The sequence below is a fragment of the Fonsecaea pedrosoi genome (genome assembly GCF_000835455.1).
Source record: "Fonsecaea pedrosoi CBS 271.37 unplaced genomic scaffold supercont1.1, whole genome shotgun sequence".
In the NCBI taxonomy this organism is placed as follows: Eukaryota; Fungi; Ascomycota; class Eurotiomycetes; order Chaetothyriales; family Herpotrichiellaceae; genus Fonsecaea; species Fonsecaea pedrosoi.
This window is the reverse complement of record NW_013550615.1, coordinates 4,256,200-4,270,948: the sequence shown is the minus strand read 5'-3', so window position 1 is coordinate 4,270,948 and position 14,749 is coordinate 4,256,200. Positions and strand designations below refer to the sequence as shown.

At 52.1% G+C, this 14,749-nt stretch overlaps 4 protein-coding genes and 1 non-coding gene across 5 annotated transcripts; 2 read left to right on the top strand and 3 right to left on the bottom strand.

Annotated features, from left to right (window-relative positions):
• Positions 1-207: 207 nt before the first annotated feature.
• On the bottom strand, positions 208-1,180 carry Z517_01547 (uncharacterized protein; the record flags this gene model as incomplete). The annotated part of the gene is made up of 2 exons (XM_013434506.1): positions 208-859; positions 927-1,180. 2 exons carry the CDS (start codon positions 1,178-1,180, stop codon positions 208-210), a joined length of 906 nt encoding a protein of 301 aa, XP_013289960.1.
• A 3,031-nt stretch (positions 1,181-4,211) lies between these two features.
• On the bottom strand, positions 4,212-6,269 carry Z517_01546 (uncharacterized protein; the record flags this gene model as incomplete). The annotated part of the gene is made up of 1 exon (XM_013434505.1): positions 4,212-6,269. The coding sequence occupies one exon, from the start codon at positions 6,267-6,269 to the stop codon at positions 4,212-4,214; it is 2,058 nt and encodes a 685-aa protein (XP_013289959.1).
• A 4,268-nt stretch (positions 6,270-10,537) lies between these two features.
• On the top strand, positions 10,538-10,627 carry Z517_01545. Its single transcript has one exon. It is a non-coding gene; the product is annotated as a tRNA-Thr (tRNA).
• A 1,138-nt stretch (positions 10,628-11,765) lies between these two features.
• On the top strand, positions 11,766-13,171 carry Z517_01544 (uncharacterized protein; the record flags this gene model as incomplete). Its single annotated transcript, XM_013434504.1, has 2 exons — positions 11,766-11,986; positions 12,094-13,171. The coding sequence occupies 2 exons, from the start codon at positions 11,766-11,768 to the stop codon at positions 13,169-13,171; spliced, it is 1,299 nt and encodes a 432-aa protein (XP_013289958.1).
• Positions 13,172-13,233: 62 nt separating this feature from the next.
• Positions 13,234-14,565, bottom strand: Z517_01543 (pantoate-beta-alanine ligase; the record flags this gene model as incomplete). Its single annotated transcript, XM_013434503.1, has 1 exon — positions 13,234-14,565. The coding sequence occupies one exon, from the start codon at positions 14,563-14,565 to the stop codon at positions 13,234-13,236; it is 1,332 nt and encodes a 443-aa protein (XP_013289957.1).
• Positions 14,566-14,749: the final 184 nt, after the last annotated feature.

Below are 14,749 nucleotides of genomic sequence, written 5' to 3'. Positions count from 1 at the left end.
CAGCTGATGTCGTGGGCGTGGATGAAGAAGGAAATGAATGGAGATGAGGCCAAGTTTGAGTCTGTGAACCAACACGTGACCCTCCCTGGCTACATACCCCTTTACTGGGGGCCTCAAGGCTCTGTTATATACATGCGAAGAAAGAATCTTATGAGCAAGTAGAAACGTATGTAGACAGACGACGCATTGATCACCCAAAGTCCAGCTTCACAAGTCGACGCCTCCATTCACCGTGACCCCCGGCAGCTCACCATCCCTGAACTGTCTTGCCATTTCCTCAAATGTCACCCACTCCACGCCCTCGTGGCTGTTGATATACTCAATCAGCTCCTCCTGCATCAGGATCACCTGTGCTTTGCCCGTCACTTGGGGATGACAGGAGATGGGGAAGATGAACGAGTCATATTCGCGATAGTAAAAGTCAAACTGTCGCTTCCACAGCTTCAGCACGACGTCCGGATCAACAAAACCCTGCCCGACAATCTGGCCCACGTTGAGGGGCGGCCAGTCGTCCAGATGCCAGTTGGCGGGGATCTCGATGATCTTGGACGGCTGCAGCGCCGTCATGGGCTTCATCCAATGCTCGGCCTTCATCTTGAGGTTGATCTCGGTCACGCTGTTCTTGTGCGGGAGCCAGTACGGTTGACAGTCGTGGTGCATGTGCGAATGGTCGTAGAGGATCCCGGCCTCCTCAAGGATCTCGACCGTCTTGGCTGACGGCGTCCAGGCTGGCGCCGTCCATCCTCGGGGTTTCTTGCCCGTGAACTTGGTCATGACATCGATGCATTTGGCCAGAATGTCGCGTTCTTGTTCCTCGGAGACATCCGAGACAAACTCATGGGTGTAACCATGCATGCCACTTTGTTCTTTTGTGTCAGGACTCTACTGGAGATGTAAAACGAAAAGGTGTCTTGGAGAATCCTTACATTTCATGCCCGGCATCGCGGACCTTGGCCAGTTGCTCGGGAAAGGATTCGAGAGTGTGGCATGGCGTGAAAAAGGTCGCCTTGATATTGTACTTTTCAAAGAGCTTCAAGACACGATCAAGGCCGACCGTAGCACCAAACACACCGCGAGACATGTTGGTCCTATCCGTGCAGCAGCCTCCCTCGCGAGGCATCATCCACGCGCTGACGGCATCGACGTCGAAACCGTAGCCACAAAGTACCTTTTTCCCCATGTCGAGTGTTATATGTGGTCAGTCTTTATGTTAGGAACAGGTGGTTTCGAAATGAGGAAGTCAACAAAGGAGCTGAAGAGTATCTGTTCTCGATGCTTTAAATCGCCCAAGCACAAGCAGGTTCGCTCGTGTCTCAAAGATATCAGTATCGCCCAAACCCCAATTGGGACTATTCCTTCGGGCTACTTCTCTCCTGCCCAATCCGTCTTTGTGAGAGCGCCCCCGAGGTGCACGAATTCCTGTTGATAATGGCGACCAGCGCGCCTAAACTCTAACCAAACGAGATCCCTGGAACGAGTCGGGATAGGCCCATCAAAGGATGTAAACACGTACAAAATATGCATAATTTCCCCTCATTCGGTGTCAGTGGCACGTGGTGCAGAGTGGAGCCGATTAGGGCGACGCTCGTATTTTAATCTCTGGACCAAAGATGAAGAAGCCTTACAAAGACGCCGTGGTGGAGAAGGCCAAGGCACCTTTGTCTGAGCTAGGGACAACGTCAGCTCGCTTACATCTACAAGTATTGCTAGGTAGGTCTGCAAGTCCTCGTAGATACGGTCACTCTCCGGGCACCATCCCCCAGCGGCCTTTAAAGACTGTGAAGCACTCAATGGAGAGAGACACAGAAAGTCTTTCATGTACACTTCCATCCCCTTCGGATCAATTTGGCCAGAATCCTCGACAGTTGACAGAGGCGAATCTATTCAAAGAGATAAACACAAGATGTTGTATACCAGTGTTCATCGACCGATTGCGCCAATTTTCGGGTCTGCCGATAAAGCAGTTATCTTTGTCGGTGTCCTAGCGGCACTGCCGCTTCCTCCCAAGCAGAATGGCGCAGCTTTGCTCAAGCACATGCCTCTCTGAAACAGATGCACATGAATCAAGAGTAGGCTTTTGGTCGGATTGGCAAAACACTTGAAGAAACGCTGTAATATGGCCAGTACACCTTTTCCCCGTGATTCGGCGATTAAGATATTATGCCGAATGATGTGGTTGGAGATAGGCGTTGGCGATCCTATCTTTGCGGACCTGCGGTAGATCACCGCCACAATCTCAATTCCCTTCGCCCTCGGCCCACGTCGCCCTTCCGTCCCTTTTCTTTCATCAGCATGGTTGAATACACATGCACTTGGGTTGAAGTTCTGTGCGACCCCAAGAATCGAGTTTTTCTGCCATCTTTGGCATTGCTTGCCTGCTGAGAAGTCAGTCCCCAAAATCAAAAACCCTTTGTGTCTCCACTTGGACAAAATCTAGGCGTCGCCGCGACAAATGCTACTTGGCCCTTGCAGTACGGGTTCAGTTGAGCAGGTTCGCCGTTCCAGGCGCATTCGTTGTGAAAGGTTGGTGGTATTGGCCCTCCCGAGTCTCGCTCAACGGCGCATCCCCAAAACCCGGGCACTGAATGACAGGAAGAATGGCACAATTCCCACCATGTGCATTGCCATAGCCAATTCCTCGGATCTGCTCCATTGTTATCGACCCCAAAGTCGACCCTAACCAATATACCACCCGCGGTCGAGGTAGCCAGCCGAGTCTCCTTTCCACATTAAGAAGAAGTCCCATATCAGAGCCGACCGACCGACCGACCGGCCCAGCGTGTCGAGATACTTGCATACTTGGTTGATGATCTTTGCAGACTCTTCTGGCTAACTACCTAGCTAGCTAACGGGCCATGCAACCATGCATCGGGATTCCCAGGCCACCACCTCCACCACTACGAAGGATCGAGAGCGTTAAGTTCCATTCTTCACACGACGGTGCTCGTAGAATCGAACCTGAACACGAAACGCAAGCACCCATATGCAGAGCCGGACGGAACCCTCGTGCTGTCTGTCGAGGGGTGTGTGTGTGAGAGGGAAGGACCTTCATGATTTTCAAAAACATACACTATTGACACGGTTGAAAAGTGGGAGGCTGCAGATGTCAGTAATGTAAAATGTGTTTGCGAACAGGTCTTCTCCAAGATTGTATCGAGATACCTAGGTAGGTACATAGGCATGCATAGATATGTACTTGAGGAGGTAGGTATGGTACACACACACAGTGTCCTGGGTCAAACACAAAACAAATAAAGCGGCATTTGCTGCCTTGTGAATCAATCAATCAATCATTCAATCAGCTTCGGAAGGGCGGCGGTCATGACCCACGACTCATGCACGCTACTCGACGGATCAGAAATCGCCAACTAACTAGATCTCTCTGGGACGGGTTTCTCCTCTACGAGGCACCTCGTAATAATTACTCGAAAACGATCAAATCTTCGCAGCGAAAAGGGTGTGGGGTCAAATCGGGGAAACAAATCGACGCTAGCTATTTTGGGAATTCCGTGCAGGGGTGCCTCGGAATTCAATGGTCCGGGATTCGGAATATCCTTCCAAGGCTTCCCTGTGCTTGGAGGGCAGGAGGGTCACCGAGGATTTATCCGGTGCCAGAGTAGCTTATCCTCGGCTCCCGTACCTAGTACGGGTGAAGCTCCAAGATTCGGTTCGTGCAAAGGTCAACAGCTCCATCAAGATACCATAGCTGGGTCAATATTGAATGTTTTGTGGCCATTTCGCCCGACCTATATATATACGTTTTCCGAGTAGCAGAGACCATTCGCATTGAGCACACGCACCTAAAGATATTTGTGAACCGCTACTAATGCAACCCTCCCAATCACGCCTATAGCTTCCAGGTATTAACTAAGCTGCTTCATGTCAGTGAGTCATCTTCTTTCCTCAGCCCAGAGGAACGCCGATTATTAGATCCAAAGTCTTGTGCCCCCCAAAGGACCAGTGGGTTCTGTCCAAGTTCCCTCCTCTGGCCCGTCCTGATCGTATCTATGTCGTCCGACCATCAAACTCCTAGATCCAACTCTTTGATGCTCAGTCCAAGTATCGAGAGATTCCACCACTCTATCTGTTTGTCTGGTATAAAACATTCAGACGCTCAACGCCCGAGATTCTTTTGTGACGCATCAAATAATAACGCTTCTCGCTGGGTACCGTTGTGCCCCGAAACCCTGTATCGACAGACCTCAGCAAGGTCAAATGGCTGTAATACCGGAATAACCGTACATCTGTGTGTTGTTATGCATGACATGCCCAGGAGCAGGAGGCACATAATTGCCTTGGTACGGCGGATTCTGTGCTGAAAAATCGGCATTTTGGTACAATGGGTTGACAATGCCGCTAGGGTATTTGGCACGAGGGGGTGTTGCGTTGGGCGTGGCCGAAGTGCCTGAAGGTCTTGAGGGTGCGTAGTACGTAGAGGCCGAGCTCACGGTATCATAGTCTTGAGCATTACTGGTCCAGCCCCATTTCTCCCTCAGTTCATCGTGGATCGAGTCGACACGCCAGCCTGTTTCCTTTTTGATGCGGTCGAAGATCTGCAGCACCTCTTCCTGTTCCCGTCGGATGGTGAGGTTCTCGCCAGCCACGGCTAGACACCGAATAGAAGCTGATGCCACCCCTCGGTCCTTGACATGGGCCACAATGCCACAGATTTGTCGTGAATGGTGGAGCCTCATGTCCTGCATCTCCTCTGCCTTTTGTGGGTGCATGCTGGCCAAAGGATGAACTGAACCAAGCAGTGCCATGGCCGTATGATAGAATAACCTCGCGACGATGGTTGCCCTCTTGATGAACCACACTTCAGGGAACGCACTCTTGGATGCCGTCAACTGAGGTGGAACGTATGCAAGAGCATGCATTGTGGGTGGCACGCACTCATGCCAGCGGTCACAGAAGAACTTCAGGCCCAGCCACTGTTTGTTTCGCTGGTGCAAGCGCATCTGTTCTGCATGTACGCTGCTGTCGTTATACCGCCGCTGAGCCTCTGATCTGAAATTGGTGATCTTGGATAATATCCATAACATTCTGTGTGCCCAATCTTCTTCGTGTCCGGGAACAAGCTGAGGGGTCATGGCAATGTCAATACCCCAAGTATCGGGATCCCACGCCACGGCCCAGTTGAAATGCAAGCAGCTAAACAGTTCCAGCCCGACATTCAACCAGAAACAAGCGGCCCCGATGCCCGCTGATGTGGCGTCCCACCGACACTCCTTGATGAGGGCACGGGCCCCGGCGATATGGTTCATGCGCTGCAGAGCTTTCTCTGACATGACTTCGTAGACATTGAGAATGGTGGCTGTAGTGGCGCACAGCACACTATCTCGATCTGGATTCTGTAGTGCCTTCAGCAGTAGCTGCGTTGCACTGTTGTAGTAGTTTAATGCATGCTCTTCTGGGTAGATTGGGTTGACCAACGTGAGGTGTCGGACCCCACAAGCCAACAGGGCATACTTCAACATGGGTTCCTTCAGTGCTTGGAAGGGAATGAGACGTGAGAAGTGCTTCTCAGCGTCCATCGAGTCCATCCACAGGCCCACTTCTTCCACGTAGACTTGCATGTACAGGACCTCGTTCCGGTCCTCCAGGCGAGGGGAACCTTGTTCGTGGTCGATGGATGCAAGCATGGTCTGTTGGTGGTAAGACTGCCTCATTGCCTGAGTCGCATCTGTGTAAGCTCCCATGGTATTCGCTGTGTCATCATAGGCTTGTGCAGTGGAGTTGGAGTACATGGCTTGTGCCGTCTCGGGATAGGAATGAGAAAATGATTGATGAGCTGAAAGCTGCTGGTGAGAGATGGTTTGAGCTGCGATCTGACTGTAGTCGTAGGTTACACTCGACACGTCCAACTTTTGCCGCTTGGGCTCCGGTTCAAGGGAGTGATATTTCTCGAGGCCTCCTTGATACTCAGACGCAATGTCGCGCGAGTCATCTTGGAAAGTGACCTTCCAGTCGCGCGTACGCGGGACTAGATACGGAGGCTGCTGGCAGTGGATGTCGATGAAGTTGAGGCGCACGCCGCGCTTACATTTTCGATTGGATTTGAGGCAATTCTGACAGTTGGGTAAGGCCTCATCGCACTTGAGGTGGCGTTCGCGGCAAGTCAAACACCCAGTCCTTACCCGTTTCTGTTTCGCCGATTGGACGTTGTCCGACTTGGGTTGTGGAGGAGCCTCGAGCTCCGTCATGGAGCGAGGGCTGTTCTGGAGGGTCTGGGAGGATGGGGTCGATTTGGTCGACGAGTCTGAGGTCATGGAATACTGATGGTGAAGCGTAACATCTGTGCTTGCGTAGGGAGGGGTCAGGAGGGTGTACGCGGAGGAAAATGTCTTTCCGGGGACTGGGCCTGGAGATAGCTGCGATGTCTGCAACGACAGGTGATCGTGGTTTGCCACGGCGTAGGAGACGCCGGTGAAAGACCTGAGGTCAGCGGCTTCGAATTGACCTGAAGCCGCACGGGGCAGAAGAGAACAATGGTAGTTATTCGCCAGCTTGAACCGTTGGCCCAGCGGACATGGCCTAGAGTCGGAGTCGGTCAGAGTTGCGCCTGGCTGGGAATGCCGATTCTCAAAGGTTCAGGACTCGTGTTCGTGTTTGTCAGGACAGGTATTTGTTTGTATAGCGACAGTATGGTTGTGTGTTGATTGTAGGAGGGTAGTCTGTGGACTAATGTGGAAGTGATCTGTGTGGTCGGGTAAGTCAGTATATGAAACGTTCACGACATGGAAAACCAAGACTCGCGTAGACCGAGATTTGCAGGACCACGACTGTCGCCTGCAAACCGCACGGGGTTCTGGGAGGGGCGCAGGTTGTATACACACATCCCATCCTCCCTCCAGACGCTGCCTTCTTGTCCTGGCTCGTCTGCGACCGATGACGACACGCATGGCCAGCCCACCGTAACTCTTTTCATCTTCCACTCTTTCCTCACTCTTGATAAATGAGATGGAACTTACATTGGGTGCGCAACAGCTTGGTCCAAAGGGAAATTTGAAGCTTAGGACAGGCCGACGAAGGGCACCTTTTTAAGGAAACAAGATCTGACGAAGTGTTTTCTATAGGAGTTGGGGGTGGTTATGCTGGTGGTGGAGTGAGCGATGGTGGTAGTGGGGGGGAGCGGACATGTGGACAATTAAAGAAAGAAAAGGCGCGGGTCCAGACGTTTGATGGAAGATTCGATTCGAATTAGATGCGAGAGGTTTGTTGGAAGTATGAATCGAAATGCAACTTGGTACTGCCGTTGCCGTTGCTGGTGGTGTTGGTAGTAGTGGTAATAGTAATGCTGCTGGCGCTGGTGCTGGTGCTGGCGCTGGAGGGTCATTTCGCTAGCTGATTCCGGGAGTTTGGCACGCAGGACAATTTAGGTTGTGGCTTTACATATTCATTCCTCTTTGCTTTTTTTCCATTCTCGCCTGTTTTTTTTTGGTTTCGTCTCGCAAAAAGAGAAACCGAAAACCTTAGCAGACGCCCATGCAGCAAATAATTGCTGGGGTGCTGGATCAGCTTAACTGAAACTCCGCCCTAGAAGATACGGAGAAGGCGATGGGGATCGGAAGTGTGATTGGGTGGGAGCTGCGGCTTCAGCAGGGATCATCACCGAGGACCCTGGGCCCTTGTCTTCATTAGCTTAGGCATTTAGGCTAGTCCTGCTGCCCTCGAGAAAATCGACCAGGGGTGGAGCGAGGGAGGGATGGGGGCGATTGGGGGGACCTTCCAGGGCTGGGCTAGGTGTGGCTTCTAGGCTGGTGGCCGGGTAGGTTAGTGGGCTCAGGCTTCGAGGCTGCCGGGGGAGGCCGATAAATCTACGACTTACATCGCAGTATGAGGTTCTTGTAGGTGACTAGCGGACACTTATGAGTAGCTGGGTAGTTTAGTGCCATGAGTGAGTGCTTTGAGTTGTTTTCGTCGTAGGCGTAAGGTACTCGTGCATACTTGGAGGGACTGTACCGAGTATCTATTACTCAGTGACTGACTGTGACACCCCGTCACTCGAGCGGGATTTTCAGGCGGGATTTTCGATCTTTCAGGCATTATGGGCGGCCAATGCCGTGGAAACCCCCTCATTACCGGGGCTTGATTTCTCTACTCAGGTTTGCATGGGCAGCTGAACAGTGCGCAATACTGACAATTGTTTGCTTCAGAGTTTGGAGTTTCTGGGTGATCGCCGTGGATGATTTGATTTCTGCTGGTTTCTGGCTTGGCGTCGACTAGGAGGTGAAAGGGAAATGATTTTCTGCTCTTCAGCACTTGCACCATCAGGTACATCATCATTACCACCATCACCCATCAAACAGATTTCAACATCATACGAGTGCGCTCTCATCCTCTCGTCCTCATCAATAACATCATCCGTCGCCCAACCTCCTCCACCTTGACCTCCACTTCCTCCACTTCCTCCGACTCGGTACACTTCGACCTCACCGAGATCTCGCCCTCTCAAAAACGCAATCAATGCGCCCTCGTCCGCCGTCACCTCTCGCGCACAAAATGGATCCTGGCTCGTGCAGTTCATCACATCAGAACGTTCTCGACCACGGCGTCCCCTGACGTCTGTGAATCTCATTTGGAAGGAATTAAGATGCACCTGTTTGGGGGTCGTGTCATCTGTCGAGCCCCAAATCGGCGAACAGGCCCCCTGCCTCTCGGGCTTCATTCGCTTGCTTTGCTGTTTTCATCCAACAACCCCGGGCACAGTCTCCGAGGTCAACACTGAATCAGCCTATGACTACTCACGCATCGCTTCCGCTCGCTGCAGCTACCTCAGTCCCCCGGAGATCGGTTTGTGCTGCCAATCTGCAGGCCCATTCCACCTGCTTCCATCCAGCCCATTTCCTTCGCCCTCGCTGCCTGCTTGTAAAGCATTATCCACATTCGTCCTCCTCTCTTTGCTCCGACCCAGTGTTAGTTTCTGCGCCCAAGAAACTTTAACCCTCAGCGGCCACTTGGCTACCCGGGGATGTTTTTGCCCACACCAAACAAAGTAGCCATGCGTGCCATGGCCCTGGCCGCCCTCGTCTAAGTTGCCCACATGTGCCAACTCTCCCCTTTCCCATCCCCTCACACCTGACAACCCCCCTGGCTGCCCCTCCTTTGGCCTTTTGCCAACCCAAGTACGAAGTCCCCATGGCCCAGAGTCTAGATTCATGTGCTGTGGCTTTTTCCAATTACCTAATTCGGCACCTCGTCTGCATACATCTTCCTCTCTGGGCCACTGCCCCGGCTGACCTTGCCTTCGGAGTGTCCGAACAAGCAACCCCCTTGGACTGCCCTGGATCCCTCAGCCCGCTCGCCCAGACTTCCTCAGCCGAAAGTCACCTCGTTCTTTGAGATGATTGCTGGCCGGATCAAGACATAGTGTGGCTAGTGTGGCTTGCTCCCACGTGGCAATAGTGCATCGTAGTCGGTTTTCATGCGAGTGATGTGGTGGCTTAATCTGTCGCTGGCTGAGCTGAGACGCCTGGATTTGAATCTCGCCACTTCTGAAACCTTGCGATGCACCACGCATGAAATCCTTAGTCTGACGCCCGTAAATATAAGGTACCACGGTACATGGCACGTTCCGACAACCCTACGTGTACACAATCAGGGGTTGAACAATAGATCCCACAAGAGCCACATGGCCAGATATCCTTGTCAGACCCATTCCCTCGTCCAAGACTCGTCTTTCTTGCTGGTGCGAGTCTCGCCATCCCATCTCGGTTGTTACAGTCTCACCATAACCCCCTTACGCAACTTAAAACTCGGTCAACTCGCGTCGACTCAGTCCTTGCAGCAAGGACGGGCTGATGGCTCCGTTTCCCCTCGCTTCCAGAACGAATCGCCTCATGCATGAACGCACCCCCCGTCTAAGGTTCGTCCACGACTTCCACCCGTCCTCGTAGCGTGATCGTTAGCAAAAAAACGTGGCAGCCTCAACCAGACGGCCGGGTCACATCGCATCAACATCCCACAACCGGTTCCATCGCCCATGCGGGCCGTAAGTTTCTTTGTAAGAGGACAGGGGCCTGACCGTCCCGAGTGATTGTTTTTCGGTGGACTCTAGACTTTTTGCAGGGGGGACACGTTTTACGTGAAGGCAGGTGATAGTTCAGTGGGTTCTGGTATTGTCGAGACCGGGTGCTAGGGTGTTTGCGCTGCTGTCAATATCACCTCCCGTGGAGCTGCTACGGATTTTGGACTGGGACTGGGGGCGGTGGTCAGTGGGCACTGGGTTCAGCGCGCAACTTACTACCTGAAACGCCTTTGCAGCTGAAAAAGCCAAGCGAACAACACACGGCTCACTCCGTAGTATACCCGAAATCCACATTCCAGAATCCGCAGCGACTTCGCCCGAATTCTTCTCGGGAACATTCGCAGCGCCATTATTGGACACTGGGGTTCCAAACAGTCCCTCTGATTCCTCTTGAGTGGTCGGAATGATATTCTCCCGATCAAACCCCTCCTTTCCTCAAACTCCATCTGCTAATTTTTCATTTATATATTATAGTCACCATTTTTACCTCCAAATGCTCCACACAAACCAGCCTGCTTGGCTAAGTGGTACAGCGTCTCACTCGTAGACTTTTCAGTCGTTAGAAATGAGAAGATCGCTGGTTCGATTCCAGCGTAGGTCCACCTATATTTACAATATTATATAACCCGTCTCTAACAATTCATCAGAGCAGGCAAAGCAAAGGACCCATGTGGTTTAGATTTTTGTCCCTTTTTTTTTTAAATCGGGATTTCTCATGTGTCACGCACAAGATCATTCGTTGTTGATAGTATGATTTGAGTCGGTGTGTTGTCTTTTGCTGTGTAGCTGAAATCTACGCGGAGCTTATCTGAGTGTATAGCTCGTCATATCTATTCCTTTGTGACATAATTGTTCTTCCTCTTCTTCTCATCCTTTTCTTCCCCCTCTCCTTACTTTTTCTGTTCCTTGCTGTTGGACTGGTTCGCTGTTGAGGTACTTATCCTGGAGTTCGTTCTGGTTCGACTTGTAATAATTCCAGATGACATTATTCCTTGAACGGCAGCGTGAAAGAGGCCGACCGATGGCGCTATTATAGAGTGGAGTGTTTGACTAACTCCCACCCTCGCACCAAGCCCGAGACAAGTTGAGGATCGGTCCCCACGAAGAGCCCAATCAAGAAGCATGAAAAGCGTTGTCAACATTATCAGTAGTTCTTCATTCGTAGTAATAGAAAGTGCTTTGTACTTCGTATATCCCACGTACTGCTTTGAAACTGCCCGATTTTTGCGTTGCTCGCCAGCCTGACCACTTGACCATCTCCGGAAGCAGTCAAAGACAAAAAAAGGAGATGGTGTCAAATCCGAGGTCAGACTGCACACTTTGCGAAATAACTGGCAGTCAGACCGTGGCAGACAGAATGCCTCCAAATACACCTCGTATCAAGTGCTCAATGACATTGTAGCGGGCGCTGTACTAGACCTTTCTGTTGACGCAGTTTCCTAGCCAGGTCATCCTCCTTTTCCAAAAGTGCGAATAGCTTCCATCAAGATTGACGGCGACTTTCAGGTCAACAGTGAACGACTCTTTACGTTGCCAAGAACACATTCAATGCAGTCAGACCATGTCAATTCAGACAGACACCAGGTGCATCAACCACATCGCACCTTCCCTTTGTGACTTGAGGGACACATCAGCCTGCCGACTCTATGAATCTGAAACCCACGTTGCAATATCTAACCCAGTCTCAACCCCACCCAACTATGCCAACTTGAATGATCTCACGGCCTGCCCCGTCACCATGGAATGTGGCCCTGCAGTTCCTGCCTACATACTTCGAGGCCATGAAGCCGCCATCCATGCTCTTCACTTCTACGCTAGCAACGCCCTACTTGCCTCTGGAGACAGCGACGGGTGGATGGTCATATGGAGTCTCTCTTCCAAGCGACCCGTGGCGGTGTTCAAGGCGCATGACGGGGGCATCCTGCAAATCAAGCACTGGACAACCAATCGATTAATAAGGTAAGCGGACAATGTCACAATCTCAGACGTTGACCATACTCCCCCGTGTAAGAAGAAATAGACCTTAGCTGACATGCAAAAAATATTGTGGTATCGAAATAACAAAGCCACGGGAGAGACCATAAACTCCGTGTCTGGCAGCTTCGTCAGGAAGATTTCGCAGGTCTCAGTACAAAATTGCCCAACGACTCGAATGATACCACATCAGAAGCAGTAGCATCAGCATCAACTCATCCTCAGCCATGGCTCCTTCATTCCTTGTCGGTCAACGCCCTCAACTTCTGCGCCTTCTCCATGTGCCATCAGGATTCACGACACCCTGCGAGCGAGGAACCTGCGCCTCAACTCATTGCCTCGCCCAACGGCCTAGACTCGGGTGGGATTGACATCTTCCAACTCCCATCGGAGAGACGGGTGTCGCAGATCCGGTCAGACACAGGCAGCCCAGCAGGGATGGTGATGGCTGTGTGCCTTCTTCACCAGACGATAGGACCAGAGTCGCGACTCGTCCTTATATCGGGCTACGAGGATGGACGAATAGCGATCCATACCCACCAGGGGAATATGGGCGACCCAGATGGACCACCAGGGTGGCAGAAACTCACCAGCTGTGACAGAGCACACACACAGCCCATCTTGTCGCTCGCCACGCTCCCTTCCAGTTCCAGAACACACTTTTTCACATCCGGCGCCGACTCGCTGATCTCCAAATTCTGCCTGCCTTCGTCCCTCGCCGATATGCACGCACAGGACCTGCAGAGCGAAAAGTGCATTAACACAAAACATTCTGGCCAGCAAGGGCTCAGCGTGCGCTCCGACGGCAAGATCTTTGCCACGGCAGGCTGGGACGGGCGCGTGCGCGTCTACTCGTGCAAGACGATGAAGGAATTAGCCGTACTGAAGTGGCACAAGGTGGGATGCTATTCGACCGCTTTCGCAGTCATCGATCCTGTCATTACTCGTGAGGTTGGTGGTGACGCGGGTAATGTTCTTTCTATTACTGCTTCACCTGCTAGTACGGGCGACGGGGCTATATTGTCGACTTATACCGCTGCAAAAGATCTCACGAAACGCATGAACGCGCTCGACACGATCAAACAGCAACGCGAAGAGAAAGCTCGACGGACACATTGGCTAGCTGCGGGCGGCAAAGACGGCAAAATTTCATTGTGGGATATCTACTAACAGTGCCTCTCCACTGCAATGTGGCGAGCTCTCAATATTCAAGTTCAGCCACCCTGCGCATTTCATTGCTTTGGTGCCTCGACGTCTTGTCCTCCTACTCCACCGGCCTGTTCCTCCGGCTTCATATCCTCCCTTGCCCCCTGAGGGACCTTCCGAATGCTCAATTGCGGAACCTTGCGAAACTTTCCAGGGTTGGCAGCATGCTGTCTGAGGTACTTTCGATCTTGGGTATTTATGCGGGGTTCAAGAATCACATTGTCGATGAGTCTAACGCTGCGCTGATTCAGCTCTTCCTGAGTTTTGGGCTTGTCAACCGGGGAGACGATCATCGCGGCACTGACAATGGCGCCGACGCGCGGATTGAGTTTATCGTCGTCCACAATGGTCCCCATGGTGTCTGGATGGCTCACGGCAATGTAGTCAATCTCAAGGCGACCACTAGGGCCTGTTCGCCCATCGCTTCTAACTCTTGCGGCATCCTCCTCAAAGACGTTAAATGCTGCTCTGCGCAGGCGCCTGACATCCAACACTCCCTCATTGTAAAGGTCACGGGTTGCAAAGAGAGCCCTGGACAGGACGGTAGCATCCTCCCTTCGCCTATCGCCCAGATAGACATTCCGGCTGCTCATGGCTAATCCGTCCGCTTCTCTCTGTGTGGGTACGACACGAACCTCGGTGGGGATATGGAAATCCTTGACCATCCGTTTGATGAGGATGGATTGTTGAATATCCTTCTGGCCGAAATAGACGCGTTCAGCTTGGACGATATTGAACAACTTGGTGCAGACTGTTGCGACCCCGCGGAAAAAGATCGGCCGCGATGCTCCTTCGAGTTGTGACCCAAGGGGTGTGATGGTGACGAAGGAGCCTGGCCCAGCGATGTCTGAAGTGGGCGGAAGTGTAGGGTACATTGTCTTAACTGTGGGCGCAAAGACCCCCCGGATCATTCCAGGTTTCTGCGACTGATCGACAGTCTCGATGAGTTCCTGTTGAAGCTCTTCCAACTTTTTCATGTCCTCGTTCCAGGTGACCGGGTAAGAATCGAGATCTTCATGTGCAGCAAATTGGGTAGGGTTGACGAAAATAGAGATGAAGACATCGCTGTTCTCTTGAAGCGCGTGGCGTACGAGGGAGAGGTGGCCTTCGTGTAGAGCTCCCATAGTTGGGACGAAGCCCACAGTACGCCCTTCAAGAAGGAGCTGCCTGCGTACGGCACGGAGTTGATTCACGTGTCGAAAAACAGGAAAGGGAGAATCAGGCGGAGTGGAAGTGGAGTTCCATCGTGCTCTGTGTGATTTCTGAAGAATCACAAAGGGAGGCGCGCATCGCTGCCATGGAGATTTCGGCGTTGTCCAACGTCCAAACCTGGCCGACCTCAATACGAGTTTATCCATAGCTGCCAACTCGAGTGGAGGAAGGATGGATGCGAGGTTGAAGAGACGAAGAATTGATCCGAGGTCGCAGAGACAGCAGCCTCATTTTGACGCCCTTGATTTCACCGTCTCTTGAGGGCGCATGATACAATGTGCAGCGTAGAAAGTGAAGCGACAAAAGCGAATCGAGGTTCCGCAGTTGCTT